Source organism: Grammomys surdaster, unplaced genomic scaffold (assembly GCF_004785775.1).
Source record: "Grammomys surdaster isolate TR1022 unplaced genomic scaffold, NIH_TR_1.0 341, whole genome shotgun sequence".
Taxonomy (NCBI): domain Eukaryota; kingdom Metazoa; phylum Chordata; class Mammalia; order Rodentia; family Muridae; genus Grammomys; species Grammomys surdaster.
In genome coordinates this window covers 883,656-899,303 of record NW_021604760.1, presented here as the reverse complement: position 1 = coordinate 899,303, position 15,648 = coordinate 883,656, and the positions used below count along the sequence as shown (strand labels likewise).

The 15,648-nt window shown below is 42.6% G+C and overlaps 1 protein-coding gene across 1 annotated transcript in view; it reads left to right on the top strand.

Annotated features, from left to right (window-relative positions):
* The window catches only part of Cachd1 (cache domain containing 1), a 220,359-nt gene that overhangs the window by 77,319 nt on the left and 127,392 nt on the right, over positions 1-15,648 (top strand). The window contains exon 2 of the mRNA XM_028778781.1: positions 8,038-8,100. Within this exon, the coding sequence (XP_028634614.1) occupies positions 8,038-8,100 (63 nt within the window). The remainder of the gene's footprint in view (positions 1-8,037; positions 8,101-15,648) is intronic.

Here is a 15,648-nt window from a genome sequence, read left to right as displayed (position 1 = left end):
ACCGCAGGGGGCATGACTTAGGAAGCTAGAGCGCTGGGCTAAGCAGATACCAGAGCCTCCCAAAGCCAATATCTTCCCAGTCCTTTGTCTCCCAGTCACAGACAGTAGGAAGGTGGATTTAGCATAGAGCTTTATTGTGAGATTATAGGTGAGAATTTAAGAGACAAGAAGCCATAGGATTTCTGTACAGAATGGGTCCCAAGAGACAGGTGGCCATCAACTTGTTGGTCAAGGGGTTTTGATGAGACCTACTTATATCAGAAAGTGGGGTGAGACAAAGAGAGATGAACTGATCAGTCACTTTGGCCCACCCCCAGGGTGTCCACGTACCTCTCAGATATGCTCATGTCCTTGCGTATAGCTTCTAGGTGGCATAAAAGGAGAAGAACAAGAACGAGAAGTCAGAGCCGAGCCAGAATCCCCTTCTGGTGTTTTTGGCTTCTAGCCAGGACAGAGTCAAGGAATTTTTGGCTTCTGGCAAAAGATAAGAGTCACAACTTGGAGATCCTGAGCGGTTTGTTATCATCACCCTGAAAGGCTGTGGTAAACATTGCAAATATTTTTAAATTATGTTTTATGAGATACTGGAGTACACTTTGGTCCCTTGTCATATAGATCATAACACTGTCCACAGCGCACCTACACACGCAGAAGAATACTATTTATTTAAATGCTACTCTAAAAATACTAACAGTAACAAGTTATTATAAACCATGTTTTTGACAGCTGTGTGCATGCCTTGCTTCTGATTTGTCCCTTGTTGGATGTTTTGTTTACTTTAAAGTTTTATTTTAGGGGCTAACCTTCCAATACTGTCAGCAAGCTTTCGAGTCTCATGCCCAGAATGAGCAAGTTCATGGATTAAGGAAAAGGCTGTTTTGCAGCAGAGCTCAAAACGATCAGGCTTCTCTGAGAAAGGCCTTTCTCCTCGGCCTTCCAGGTGTGGAACAGTGTGAGCTTAAACAGTCTGGCCAAAATAAGATTCTGTCTAATCCGAGCTGAAGGGACCCAAATCGGGTAAAGGATTATTCGTGGGGTACACATACGCTTCATTTCCCCCCAAACACTTCAGTTAACATTGATTCATTCTCCAGTGATTTTGGAATTTCTTTAAGTGCCGGTACTGGTATTTCAGTGATTCCTGGTGGTCAGCTTGCTGAGATAACAACATTAGCCTTTATTTTCCTCCTCTTTATCCACAATCGCTAGAATCACAGCAACAGACCCCGAGCTGGATGAAGCTGTTAGTGAACTGTCAGCCATATGGACTGGCCACAGAGGCCCATAAAACAGCATGAGAATAAGCTTTGGAGTAGAAACACATTCCTTAGTTTCTTAGCCAAGAGCCGGGAAGGAGACCCACAGCATCTCATTAGGCTGGTTGGGGTATTTATTCCTTCACTGTGGTATTGTGCTATAGCTTTCATTTAAGCATCTTGTTAAAGTTTGGCAAGGCAGGTAGTGGAGTAAAGGTGGGGGCCTTCTGTCTGGACTGACCATCTTATTAAACACACTTGTAGTTGTTCCTGTTCCAACAAACAAGTTCTTTTGCCATCTGTTAAGCTTAATTAAATAGAAGGTTTTGTTGGGTTGGTGGGGGGAGACTGAGTTACGTGTAGGGATCAGTAAATCCCGGAGTGGGGCCAGGGAAGGACCAGGCTTCGACTAACTGTAGTCCTTAACACTTTGGAGGGTGGGAAAAGGAAAAGGGATTGAAGCTGAAAAGGAATCTTTTTGTTTTTCCCCCTTTCTGACAATTTCTAGGAGGAACTATATTCAATCGTACCTCTCTAATTTTTAACCTTGACTGGAACATCTTTTAAGGGGGAAGAAAGGAGACAGGTAGTGCTTAAGAACAGAATGTACAAATGGCAGACTATGTTAAATTGTGTTATGTTTAAAATATCTGAGCCCAATGAAACTCAGGTAAAGGTATCTTTTTAAGCACAGAAAATTCAGGCTTATACAATGCATTGGGTAAACATCTGAAGAACGAAGAATCATTAAAAAAAATTGAGAATTTTTACATCCTTAAAATGAATGTGTAGGTATAATTTATATAGAGCATTAGGGAAAGCTTGGGAGACTTGGTCTGTGAATTGGGAGGTGTCTCTAATTGGGATAGCCCAGGGTCATCCAAATAAGGGATTGAATTTATGTTTTTCTTGATAACTATTTATAACAGTTCAGTAAACACTCCTCCTTATCTAAATACATTTTTGAATACATATGAGAAAATTTGGGCTGAGTGTATTTCAAAGAGACTGTCTAGAATGCATGCTTAGCATAAATTTACTGAAATACATACTGGAAAGAAGCATACAGCTTAAGGGTGGAGTTGATACCCTGGTCAGTTTGGAGATTGATTCACAAGCATGAGACCCTGAGTTATATCCATAGCACCCACTTGAAAAGCCAGGAATGCTGGTGCTAGCTTCTAACTTAAGTGTTGGGCAGTGAAGCCAGGAGGTCCCTTGGACTTCATAGCCAGCCTAGCCTAATTGATGAGCTCCAATCCCATGAGACCCTGTATTCAAAAGAGATAGATGATGCTTCTGGGGCTGGCACCTGAGGTTGTCTTTGGCTTCCACACGCATGTGTACATATGCACCCTTGCATTCACGCAAGCACTTGTGCACATACAAATGCATTTAAAAAGGACAGCGTTCAGATTTATTTGCAAACCAGAACACAGAACACAGCCCCAAATAATTTAAGTGTAACATTGAAATGAACATTGTAGGTTTCCAGAAGTTTCTGCCGTTTCCTGTTCTACTCATTCTCCAGGAACGATATCCACTATCCAGACTCTTCCAGGACAGATTTGTTTTTGCCTCGTTTTGCCATGGCATGAATGGAATTATACTCTTGAGGCATTCCAGCATCAGGCTTCTTTCCCTCAACGTTTGTAAGAATCGTGTGGTGATGTAATGTGGTAGTGATGAGCTTTGCTGCTGCCCTGTGCTCATTCCCATCGAGTTTCCTGGGGTTTGGACATTCTGAGTGTGCATCAGTTCAGCTCCTGTGTGGATCAGCATGTGAGCTGCTTCTGGGTTTGAGCTGTTGGAAATCCGGCACCTGTATGCTCCATATACTTGCCTTAGTGAGCACATAGCCACATCTCCATCAAGTGTCTGTCAAGGATGGGAGTTGTCGGGTCATTGGCTTCAGATGATGCAGTCAGCTTTGCAACATGTACATTAACGCAGATCCCATGAGCAAAATAAGACATTTTTTGCTTTCTTTTAATTATGGAAATAAATTTGATAGCAGGGATTCAGTGAAATATTTTTATTTAAAACTAACTTTAAGTCTCCATACCTATAAAAGATATTTTCACTTTTATAGTTGAAAGTTTCAAAGCAGGAATGAGGAATGGGAGAGATCGGGTAGCTAGTGTCTTTGCACTTCACTTCCAGGACTTTGCAAAGCGAGGAACACTTTTGCTTCTTAGGATTGTGGTCAAATTAAGAGTTCATGAGTGTCTAGCACCTGGGAGACAGAGGCAGGTGGATCTCTTTAGTTTGAAGCCAGCCTGATCTAGAGAGTTGAGTTCCAGGACAGCCAGGGCTACACAGAAACTGTCTCAAAAAAAAAAAAAAACCCAATAAAAAACAAAAGCTAGGGTCAAGGAAAGTGACAATTTGGTGTACAGAATGGCAGCCCTACTTCCTAATCCCCACCCCCAATTGTTACTGTAAGTGACTTATCCAAAGGAAGGAAAGAAGGTTCCGACCTGTCAAGAATGCCCATCAGTCGTATGTTCTAGGGCGACAGTTCCTTTCCACATCCTCTAAGAACCAAGAAACGTTCTATTTCTTTCTAGTTCTTTAGTCCTTCTGGTCCTCTAATATCCAAGAAACATTCACCTCAAAGTCACCAAAATGTCAGCTAGGTTCCATACTTTTGAATTCCTGTCTTTTGCATTATCCCCCCCCCCCCCACCAGAGAGAGAGCGAGAGAGCGAGAGAGTGAGAGAGCGAGAACGAGAGACTGTCTGGGACTCTGATTGTTCCCAAAATTTTACACCTTGCTTGAAATAAAGCAGGAACAGCTCACATTTCCATGGGCTTCATCTCCGCCACCCATGCCCCGAGCCCAGGTTCTGCAGAGGACTCCTAGATCATTCTAACCAGCAAGGTGATGTGAACAAAGTTTGTTGGATAGCTCAGCTAAGTGCACAGCTCGTATTTAATTCAAGACCTAGGTTCAGACTTCAGCACCTCAAGTTTTTACCTGGGACATAGTTCCTAACTTTCATGCAGTAGTTTTCAAATCTGTAAAATACCTGGCCCTGCCTACACAAGCAATTATGAAGACTAAGTGTAGTAATTGATGTGAAATTATAAGCCATAAAAATTGTAAGCTTTGGGGAGCTGAGCATAGCTCTTTTTTATTACCCCCACTGCCCAGCTAGAGCACAACCCTCCCCCCTCAGCCAGAGCACAACCCTCCCCCACAGCTAGAACATAGCTCCCCCTCCTCCCAGCTACAGCGTAGCTCCGCCCCCCACAGCTAGAGCATAGCTCCTCCTACTCCCAGCTAAAGCATAGCTCTTTTAAAGCATGATGAAAATTGCTCTGTATTGTGTGATTTTTTTTTTTTGAATACACACACATAAGCCAACTTTTAATTTTTGTACCAGTTGTAACTTGTATATGTTCTTCTGGCCTCTCACTGATGTTTCATGCTAGTCCCCAATGTTGGCACCAGGGGAAAGATTTGAAGACTGTTTACTTTGGATGATAACCCTGTCACTCAGTCCTGTGGTGGCTAGAGGAGTGTGCTCAATTCAGAGTCTACCGAATCACTACTGCACACATCTAGGACTGGTTAGTTATTTTTTTCTTATCAACATAAATGTATTAGGTATAGACAATATAGAAATCTTTGCAAGTCAAAGAATGAACTACATAAAAATACTATCCCTGCAGGCAGTGGTGGCACATTCCTTTAATCCTAGCACTCGGGCGGCAGAGGCAGGCAGATCTGAGTTCAAGGCCAGCCTGGTTTACAAAGTGAGTTCCAGGAAGCCAAGGCTATACAGAGAAATCCTATCTCAATTCTGCCTCACCCAATACCAGTTTGCCCCATTGCTGTTAAAAATCACAAGCTTGATAGAAATTGAAGTAATCTTGTGAACTAGCCCTGAAGCGTCCTTAGAACTATTATTAATTCCCTTTCCTCTTAAGAAGGAAGGAACACCACACTTGGCCACTGAAAGTGTTGGCTTGAGCACAGTGGATCTGATCAACCTCCTTGGAGCCTCCCACTGTGGTACCCTTGCTATGGTAGAGGAAGACAGTGAGTATGTTTACCAAGACCTGGAACCACTGCTCCAGTTAGGTTAATTTTTAATGAAAATTAACTGAGCATCTTTTTGAAAAGGAAATTCTAAAAAAAAAAAAAAAGTCTAGAATACATTCTGGGCTCACAGTGAGTGATGATATTTGAATTAGGCTTTGGAGAACTGGGAACTTAGAACTGCAGGGATGGCAGACACGTGCGTGCACACATGCACGTGCATACACACACACACACACACACACACACACACACACACACACCACCTGTCCCATTTTATCTCCTGGGGCGTGTGGTATGGAATATGGAATCTAGAGCTCATATTAGGCAGGTATTCGGTCATTAGGCCACATTCCCAGCCCCATAATTTCATTTCAAAAATGAGATGTGCTTTAGGGTTCAGAATCCTAATTCCCCTTGATTGTAAAATGACCACCAATGGCATCTGGAACAGAATGCTATGTGTGAACCATGACTGATTAGTGGATTAATGAGTGCTATAAATAAGCACTAGTTCTAGTTAGGGTTTGCTGCCAGTTAAGGCAAAGGCCTGACATATCTTGGTTACAAATTTGTTATGCAAAACATAACCAGCAAGCAAATCCTAACAAGACACACAGTATCAGGAGTGTCAGCTCTGGAGCCACTTTGCCTGGCTTCAAATTCCAGCCTTGCCCTGAGTGATTTTGATCAACTTTTTAAGCTTCCAAAGAAAGCTCTTGGTCTTGTCTTTATAAGTATAGTCATTTGAGAAATAGGCACAGGAAGACTACAAATGCATTGCTCTAGGATTCTGTTTCTGTCTATTGGCATAACAATAGTGTCTGTCAGGGCTGGAGAGATGGCCCAGCTGTTAAGAGTACCAGGGGGACCCACTTGTACAGACCTGGGTTTGTTTCTCAGCACTCATAGCAGGTGCCACACAGCTGCTGTAACACCTGGGCTCCAAGAACACCTGCACTCAGACACATATACCTTCACACAGGCATACCTACATACGTGTAAATAAAAAGAAAATTAAAAAAAAAATAGTGTCTTTCAGGAAGGTGTTTTATAAAACCAATTTAAGCTAGACATAGAAGAGTACTAAAGAGGCTGAGGCAAGAGAAATAAAGGCAGAGGACAAGGCCAGCCTAGACTATGTGGTAAATTCTGTAATATACAGTGAAACCCCCCTCTTAAGAAACAAATGACTGCCATATAGAAACTTATGAAGAAGGAGAAGTGTGAGTGGCTACAGCACGCTCGCATCTTTATCTCAGAGTAAACATTGCACAGATCTTAACCAGCGTTGTTGTTGTCATGAGCACTACTACAAGACAGTCATGGAAACATTTCTGGGCTGATCACCGCTCAGTGTGTAAAGCTGCTGACTGGCAAACCTAGAGACCCAAGTATCATTCCTGGGACCTACATGGTAGAAAGAGAGAACTAACTCCCCAAAGTGAGAGAGAGAGACAGAGAGGTAGACAGAGACAAGGAATTGGGAGGAAATGAATAAGTAAATAAACTAAACAAACATAATTAAGTTATAAAGGAAAACATTCCTCCTGTAGGGTTGTTTTTAATGGGGAAAGGCAGCATCTGCTGAATGAATGAGCATGGCACATGGGGAATGATGGGAGGTACCGTGATGATTCATAATTATAATTTTCAAAGCTGTAATTCCATCGCGGTCCTCCTGTGTTTGCTTTCTCCACCCTCTGCCCCCGCCTGCCCCCTGCCAAGCCCCTGCCATGTGTCCTCCCTTCATTTCCACGCTGGGGGCACCGGGCTTGATGAGCTTGGCATTACTCTTCTTGCCACAGCCACACAGGTGTGTCTGGGATCCTTTCCCAGATGCCGACAGATGCTTGGCAACAGGATAGAGAGGAGAAACAAAACTTTGGCTGACATCTTCAGGTCTGACTCCTGATTCATGTAGAGAGTTCCTCGGCACCTTTAAAGCTTTAAGACAAACCCATGATGGTGCGGCTCGCGCCCTGCCCCACCCCCACCCTCAAGGTGCGCACAGCCTGGTTTCTCCTTTTCTACTTTTGTTACATATTCCAGCTGAGTCTCCAGTCTACAGAGAGATGTTAACTTCAGGGTGTGTGGAGGAGGAGATGTGACTGAGCTAGGCAGGGGCATGCAGAAGAATCTGTGCGCCACCGATGTGCCACAGTCTGGCCTGGTATCTTTGCTGGCATAAAATCGGCATCTTCTCTTGGGGCCACACATACTTGGCAAGTATCTCTGTTGCTCTCCTGAGGGGGTGTTTGAGTAATGAAAGTGAGATAATACGGAGTAGGTACCGGCTGGATGGGGACATGAGAGAACATGGAAGGAATTCTTTTCAAAGAGTTTTTATTACATTAGATTTTAGGGTCTGTAAACAATTACGGCATTCAGGGAGTGCAGGATTTAAATGAGAAACACAACTTTGTCAGACTGTGGCAGCCAGATAAAATGGCATGGGCTCCGGAAATCTGTAATTAAATGTATTTTTGAAAATGAAAAATCTAGTGTAACATCTGGTTTATTTCACTATAGTGCCTGGGTAATGCTTAAATAAATACGGGTGATTGACTTTGGCTGATATTTGGGTCTCTCTCTGTAAAAATCGCAGTCTTTTAATTAAGATTTTTTTCCTATTTGAATCTATTTATGCTGTATTCAACAAACCGTTCACACACATAGAGAGAGTGACTCTTCCTTAGAAAATCTAATGTTCGTTTTTCTCTTTTGTTGCAGAGGATCTTCAACTCCTTGGTTTACACAGAGAAGATCTCGAATGGAGAGAGTGAGGTTCAGCAGGTAAGGAGCCGAGGCCTGGGTGCTCCCTGGCTTTGCCTTGCCTTTCCACGGGGCTCCCTTGCTCCTTCCCAGCAGTCCTCACTAGAGGTTGGCCTCTTACCTATCCTACTTGTATAGAGTCTCTCCCTGCATGACAGTGACACCCTTACATTCAGGTGCTGAGAACTTGCTGATGGTTCACAACCATTCCTGATGTATCTTGGAAACATTTCCTTTTGTTATGAATATCTTTGAATTCCCTAAATCTAAAAATATCGAAATATGTTTTTGTCTAATGCAGAAAATAAGCATCTGGGCTTTATACTCAGACTCCCCATTCTGGCGTCTGGCATCTATCTGTATGTCCTTTTTGGTCATGGCAAACAGTCCTCCCCAGCCCCTTTTGACCCACAGTTTATATACAATATAGTTTGTGTAAGAGAATCCTAATATCTGCCTCGTGAAGTTCTGATAATGAAGTGGTCAGACCAGGGCGAACAACGTGAAGTGGGTCATCTTGGTGGAAGGTTCTGGCATTGAAACAGCTGCTGCCTTGTGATGCTTTTTTCTTTCCTCTTTCTAGAATTCTCTCCCCGCCCCTGCACCTTCCTCGTTCAGTGCTCTATACAGTCAAGATACTTAAAAGGCCAGATTCTGTTTGTTTATAGCTAGCATGGAGTGAGCTGCCTCCTGCATTAAAGCATGGTGTTGGTGAGCTTGAACATAAATAATTAGCGGGTGCTTGAGAAGGGTGGAGGCTTTAATTTCAGTTAATCCACCAACTTCATTCCAGCATGTGACCGTTGACTAGTAACTTAAAGCTAGGTTTGAAACTTCAGTGAGAACCAGAACTATGCTAAAAACCAGAATGCAGCCGAGGGCTTGCATTAAAAGACAAACATAATAAAATGCATAATGATGCAAATGTCCAGGTCCCTCTGTTGTTTTATTCAGAGACAGCTTGACCCGATCTGTGCTTTAAAAGTGCTTTCTCAGAAGAAAGGCTTTGCATCGGGATGAAGTTATTATAAGCTAGCTATCTATTTACAGTAGAGAGCTGTGGGCTAGGTTCAGCATTTCCTGTTCATAGGAAAAGACCTTAATTTTAGTCACTTTAAAGTGGTGAGATGGTGATGCATGTCTAGTCTTTCTTAGTTTAGGTATCGTTAGGATGAAGAGTTTGAAACTGTAGTGGCGTGCCACACTGAGTCTTGTCTGCCTAAGTCTGGACTTAAGTTTATTCCCAAGAGCCGGAAGGCACTTCAGAATCATTGAATCTAGAAGAGTTGTTATGGACTACGATTTCTACACAAAGCCTGCCCGTTAGAGGAGACGTTTTTTGGGAGACAACAGCTATTTGATAACCCTTTAAAGAATGTGATCTGGGGTATCACTTGAAGCCTCTTTTCTTGAAGTAACAGATACAAGTTCTTATGTGGGCTGTTTCCGAGCATGCAGCTGTTTTGTGTTCCTGGGCTGACATCATTGTTAAACCGGCTATGAGCAAGCATGGAAGCCTTCAGTATAATTGTTAGGAATTATAGCAACTGACAGAGCACTTACAGAACACTGGCAGGGTGGATTTCAATATATTATGGCTAGTATTTGACAGATAAGCTTCAGAAGCAGACTGTCCTACCAAAGAGGAGGAATCAGAGGCTCCAAGAGGTCAAACAAGTCATCTATATTCTATGAAATTGTTTTTCAAAAATCAAAAATCAGTGTGACACGAACACATGTTGTCTTCACGTACCTTCTCCCTAGTCATCAAATTGTTCTTTCCTAAGCTGGATGAAGATGTACTTATCAATAACTACTCTAGCTTCTCTACTCTGCCTCCCAGAAGTAACCCAAGCAAGAGGGTTCATGGTCAAGAGGTTCTCTGGTCAGGAGAAAATTGCTCTATAATTGTTTCACCTAAATTTCAATACATACAAGTCCCGAAATTTTTCTATATCATGACTTCTTTTTTTTTGGGGGGGGGGTTTCGAGACAGGGTTTCTGTGTAGTTTTGTCTGTCCTGGAACTCATTCTATAGACCAGGCTGGCCTCGAACTCAGAAATCCGCCTGCCTCTGCCTCCCAAGTGCTGGGATTACAGGTGTGCACCACCACCGCCCGGCTTATATCATGACTTCTTGATCATTTCAGCACTGTGATCTGTTTAACAATCAAGGTGTACAATTACATGCTTTCTGAAAATTCATACCCTCACTGAGACAATTTCCCTATGGTTTCTCCCCTTTTATAGCAAAGAGAAAGTCCTAATCAGGAACTAACTATACAAGGGGCTGGTAAGATAGCACAGCAGCTAAGGGAACTTGCCCTGTTATTCTGATCATCTGAGTTTGATCTCCAGAACCCACACAAAGGTAGAAGGAGAAAACCAACTCTACAGAATTGTCTTCTAACCTTCACACATGACACAAACCAACACACCCAAGGCCCCTGTCTACAGTAATAATAATTAAAATAAAATTTTAAGCAATCCCTATGGTACTAGATGATACCCAGAGGAAATTTTTACAGGAACATGTTCACCTGGCCTATTTCCTCTTCTATTAAACATTTTCCACCACAGTCATTCACACTTACATCTCCTTTGAAATTCAGAGCACTAGTAACTAATTGACTAGTAACTAGTAACTAGTTTTGTCCTCCAAAATATCAGAGTATACCCAGTATTCAAAAAAAAAATTTGTGAGCAAAAACAGATATGCCTTATGGAGCTACATTAAAATACATATCAATCTAGCAACCTACCAAAGAGGGTGTCCTCAGAGGTAACCTTATTCACTATATAGCCTGGCTAGCCAGGAACTCACTGTATAACCAGGCTGTCCTCAAAGTCACAGAGATTTGCCTGCCTCTTCCTCCTAGCATTGGAACTAAAGGGTTGCACCTCTATACCTTGCTATTTTTAGTTAAGGTTTTTATTGCTGCGACAAAATGTCATTGCTTGACCATAAAGCAAGTTGGAGAGAGAAGGGTTTGTTTGGCTTACTCTTTCAGATCAATGTTCATTGTTTAAAAGTAAGGACAGGAACTCAAACAGGGCCAGAACCTGGAGGCAGGAGCAGAGGCCGAGGCCATAGAGGGGTGCTGCTTACTGGCTTGTTCCCCTTTCTTACAGAACCTTACAGCAGGCTTATTCCTGCTTTCTTACAGAACGCAGCACCCCCAGCCCACAGTGGGCTGGACCTTCCCCTATTGATCATTAACTAAGAGATGTCCTTCAGCAGGGTCTTATGGAGGCATGTGTTTTCAATTAAGATTCTCTCCTCTCTGATGACTCTAGCTTGTGTCAAGTTGGTGTATCCTGCACACCCCCAAATTAATTTTTGGCGTGGCTGCTTTTGTTCTTTACATGACTTTTCAGTGTTTTGTCTTTATTCTCGGATCTTGCTGCTTTTGCTCCCTCGGTTGTTTTAGGAGTATGTATGGCGCCTACAGTTAGGCTCGTTGTAAGTTTTAATTCCTGGTTGTTAGCAAGCATGCCACTTACGGACTCCCTTTAACCACTGGAACTTTATTTTGTCGCCATCTCAGTGCTGGGAGGCAGGACTGTGTGTTGTATTTATGTCTGTATGTGCTTCTAGCCCTGAGTGGTGGCCAGGCAGGGAGGGACTGTTAGACTTAGTAGAGAATCACATCTCAAGCCTAGCACTGAGGATGCCCGGAGAGTGACAAGCTGCCCTCACAGTGGTGGCCTTGGGTTACTCTTCTAGGACAGAGTTGCAGATTTGAGGAGGTATATCCTTTCAATTTCTGGTTTTTAGTCTTTTGTCAAATTAAGCTATCTAATAGGGGATCTTATAAGTTGCTTGAAGAGACTTTTGCATGTTTATAGTGTACAAAACTTATTTTTTGAGTTCAGGATCTCATGCATGGTAGACAAGTACTATACCAGTTTTTTGTGTTTTTTTTTTTTTTGGTGGGGGGATAGGTCCATAAATATCTCCTTGGCATTATTTACTGAATTGTTTTAGAAATGTGCTTTGTATTTTAAACCAGCCATATCCAAAGAGAAGACTGTACAGAGAAAGATACTGCATATCTGTGTTATCTGCTCAGCCAGCCGCTAGCCATATGTGACTCTTCTCATGTGAAATGTGTCTAGATTCTGATGCACCAAATTGAAATTGTTACTTGAGTTCAATGTAACCATACTTACTGGTGGTGCCTTGAGTATTTAGATTTCATATTTTCTCCCATCTTTTGTTTTGACTTGTAAAGTAAAATTTTCAGTCAGTTTTTGAACCTCAGTAGGTGAAAGTGCTTGTTGCCAGGCCTGATAGCCAGAGTTCCATCCCTGGGACCCTCATGACGGAAAAAGTACTGAGAACCTATAGTCTGGCACATCCTGTTCTACTGCTGGTCAAGAAGCTTCCCTCTTGCCTTTATCACTCTATCTGAATTGATTAGCTTCGGTTTTCCCATATAGACATTTCCAAATATTCAACCAGTATCAATTGATGACTAGTCTTGATTACTTATTTCTATGTGTGTGCGTGTTTGATCTGCTTCTATTAGTTTGTTAGTCTGTTAGTATACTGATATCACAATTATTATGTTTAGTGTGTGTGTGTGTATGTGTGAGAGAGGGAGGGAGGGAGGGAGGGAGAGGGAGAGAGAGAGAGAGAGAGAGAGAGAGAGAGAGAGAGAGAGAGAGAATGAGAGAAGAGTAGCGCCCATAGAAGCCAGAAGCATCAGATCCCCTGCAGCTGGAGTTATAGATAATTACGAGCTGCCTGACATGGGTGCTGGGAACCAGGTTCAGGTCTGATGTGGAAGCAGTCAACATTCATTCTTAACCACTGAGCCATTTCTCCAGCTCCTGGTTATACTTAAAAGAATTTTTTAAAAAATAATTTATTTGCACGAGTGTTTCGCCTGTGTACAAGTGTGCTTTGTGGCCAGAAAGAGGCATCTGATACCGCAGAACTAGCATTATAGACAATTATGAGCCACCATGTGGGTGCTTGGAATTGAACTTGGGTCCCCTGGAAGAACAATGAGTGCTCTTAATCACTGATCCATCACTCTAGCCCCCCCCCCCCCCACACACACACATTGTGCTTTTATACAAGTGTTAAGATCTGGTGAGGTAACATCACTCCTTCCATTTCCATTTATTGGTTTCTTGTGTGGTTTCTCACATTAGCCAATCCCTGAGGCTGTCTCCATCCTTAGTATCCAGCCCTATATCCAGAGTAGAAGTTCAGGGTCTCCAGACCTTGCTCACACCCTAAGGATGAAAGCAGGTACTGATTAGTGCTGGATGTCTGCCCAGATCTCCTACCTTTACTCTCAGGACACAGTGCTCCGCATAGCAGTTCTATTTTCACACATCTCTCTGTCCTCTTCATTATAGAGACAGTTATAATTGATGGTAGGATATATTTGAGAAAGACAAAAAAAAAAGTAGGTTGATTATTCAAAGGAGACTCTTGACCTTCCTGCTCAAAGTTTTATTTTTTTAAGACAGGTTCTCATAGAGCCCAAGGTTAGCTCAGACTTGCTATGTAGCCGATCATGATTCTGGACCAATGACTCTTTTGCCTTCATCACCTATGTGCTGGCCTTCCAGGACTTCCTCACTCAGTTTCATGCAGAACTAGGAGTAGAACCATGGCTTCACCCATGCTACTAAAGCAGTTACCAACTGAGCTACTTTCCATTTCTTTTGCCCACAATTTTAATTCACAATCTTTAGAATAACTGCTTACTATAGTTGGGGTGCATGAGTGCATGCACACGCACACATACATGTACACACACATCTGCATACATGTACATGCACACATCATGGTCTACTGTCTAAAATCCTGCCATACATTTTGTATCTTTTTTCCTGTATGAAAACTAGAGCCCATGGGTCCTGGCCGTCTGTTCTTGCTAATAAGATCTTCCTGAGAGTCAGATCTTATTTGTGTACATCATGGAACTTGGCAGGAAATCTAATGTGTTGTTAATATCTTTGGTTAAGGGAGCAGAGTAATTAACACTAATAAAAAACATTTTGTGATTCTTGACTCTTACCACAAAATTCCCCATGGCATACTGTTTTTCCTGCTTTTACCCATTACTACTTTCAAATTAACTCTTAGAACCTGGGTCTAAATTGCTTAACAGTGTGTTCTAAGTCTTTGATTAGTTTGCTGTATGCAGTTTTTCTGCCAAAAGACAGTGGCAAGAGACTCAGAAAGAAAAAATTCCACCCCACACATTCTTGTGAGGAACTCCTCCCTTAGAGGGCCTTCTTTGAGTAATTCAAGACATTGAGTTGCATGCACACATAAGGGACATTATGTGAGGTTGAATCTGAATCAAGAAAAACAAATTTTTGAGCAAGTGGCCCAAAAGTAACAAAATAGGCTCCCCAGGGGCAAGGTGCGGGGTCAGGGGCAAGGGGAGCCAAAGGGAGACAGATCTCCTAGGATGCCAGCTTCATCCCGCAAGGAAGCCAGAGCCACCTTGGATCCCCTCATAGGGTCAATCTTTTTCTCCATTGCTTCTGTAATTATTTATATTATAGAATAATAAACTTAATTAAACTGTAATAATAAACTTAACAAAGTGGCAAATAATCCCTTATTATTAATAACTTGGGAGCTGTTGAGTTGCCAGCAGCAGAGGCTTTAGAGGGCTGTGGAGATCCTTTAAATGGGCAACTGTGACCAACAGCCTGACATTGGTCAAGGCTGTCTGTAGGCAGCTCTCACCCTTCTCCAGTCCACTTTGGCTCCTCAGGATCCCACCCATCAGATGAAAACAGCCTGTTTTTCTGTATTAAAATCACAGAAGCCCACTTTCTTGACCCCACTTTACTATCCACCCACAGTCCCATTTCATTCTCAGAAGCATAGCCCATCAAGACAACTACCTAGTCCTATGAATGGCTCTATTCATGGCCTCCATGTTGGTAATTCCATGGTCTTCATTTATATAACTAGCAGGAATATGGAACATTGTTTTTCATCCTTTAAAAATATATTTTTATTTCATGTGTATGAGTGTTTTGCTTGCATGTGTGTATGCTGTATGCCTATAAAAGTCAGAAGAGAGTGACAGATCCCCTGGAACTGGGTTATAAGGCAGTGATGAGCTGCCATGTGTGATCTGGGAACTAGACCTAAGCCTGTTGCAAAAGCAGTAGGTGCACTTGACTGCTGAGCCATCTCTGCAGCTTCTTCCATCTTGTTGATTGATCTCTTTGGTCACTGTGGGTTTCAGGACAGCACAGTTGTGTCCTTGCTGTGAGCATGACCCTTTCTTGAGGTTTGGACTGCCTTGCTCCTAGATTGTTTTTGCTGTTGTTTGATCAAAGGTGTGCACCACCACACTGGGCCAGCTCAAAAGACTCCTGTTCTCCTTTTCCCTGGTTCATCATTTCATTTTCAAAGCACATGGGTACTCAATTTACATGACTGCTGTGGAAGTTATCTTCCCCCTTTCACTTTCTGAAGCAGTAACATTGATGTCTTTCCTCTTTCATTCATTTGTTCTTTCTTCCCCTTCCTTCCTTCCTTCCTTCCTTCCTTCCTTCCTTCCTTCCTTCCTTCCTTCC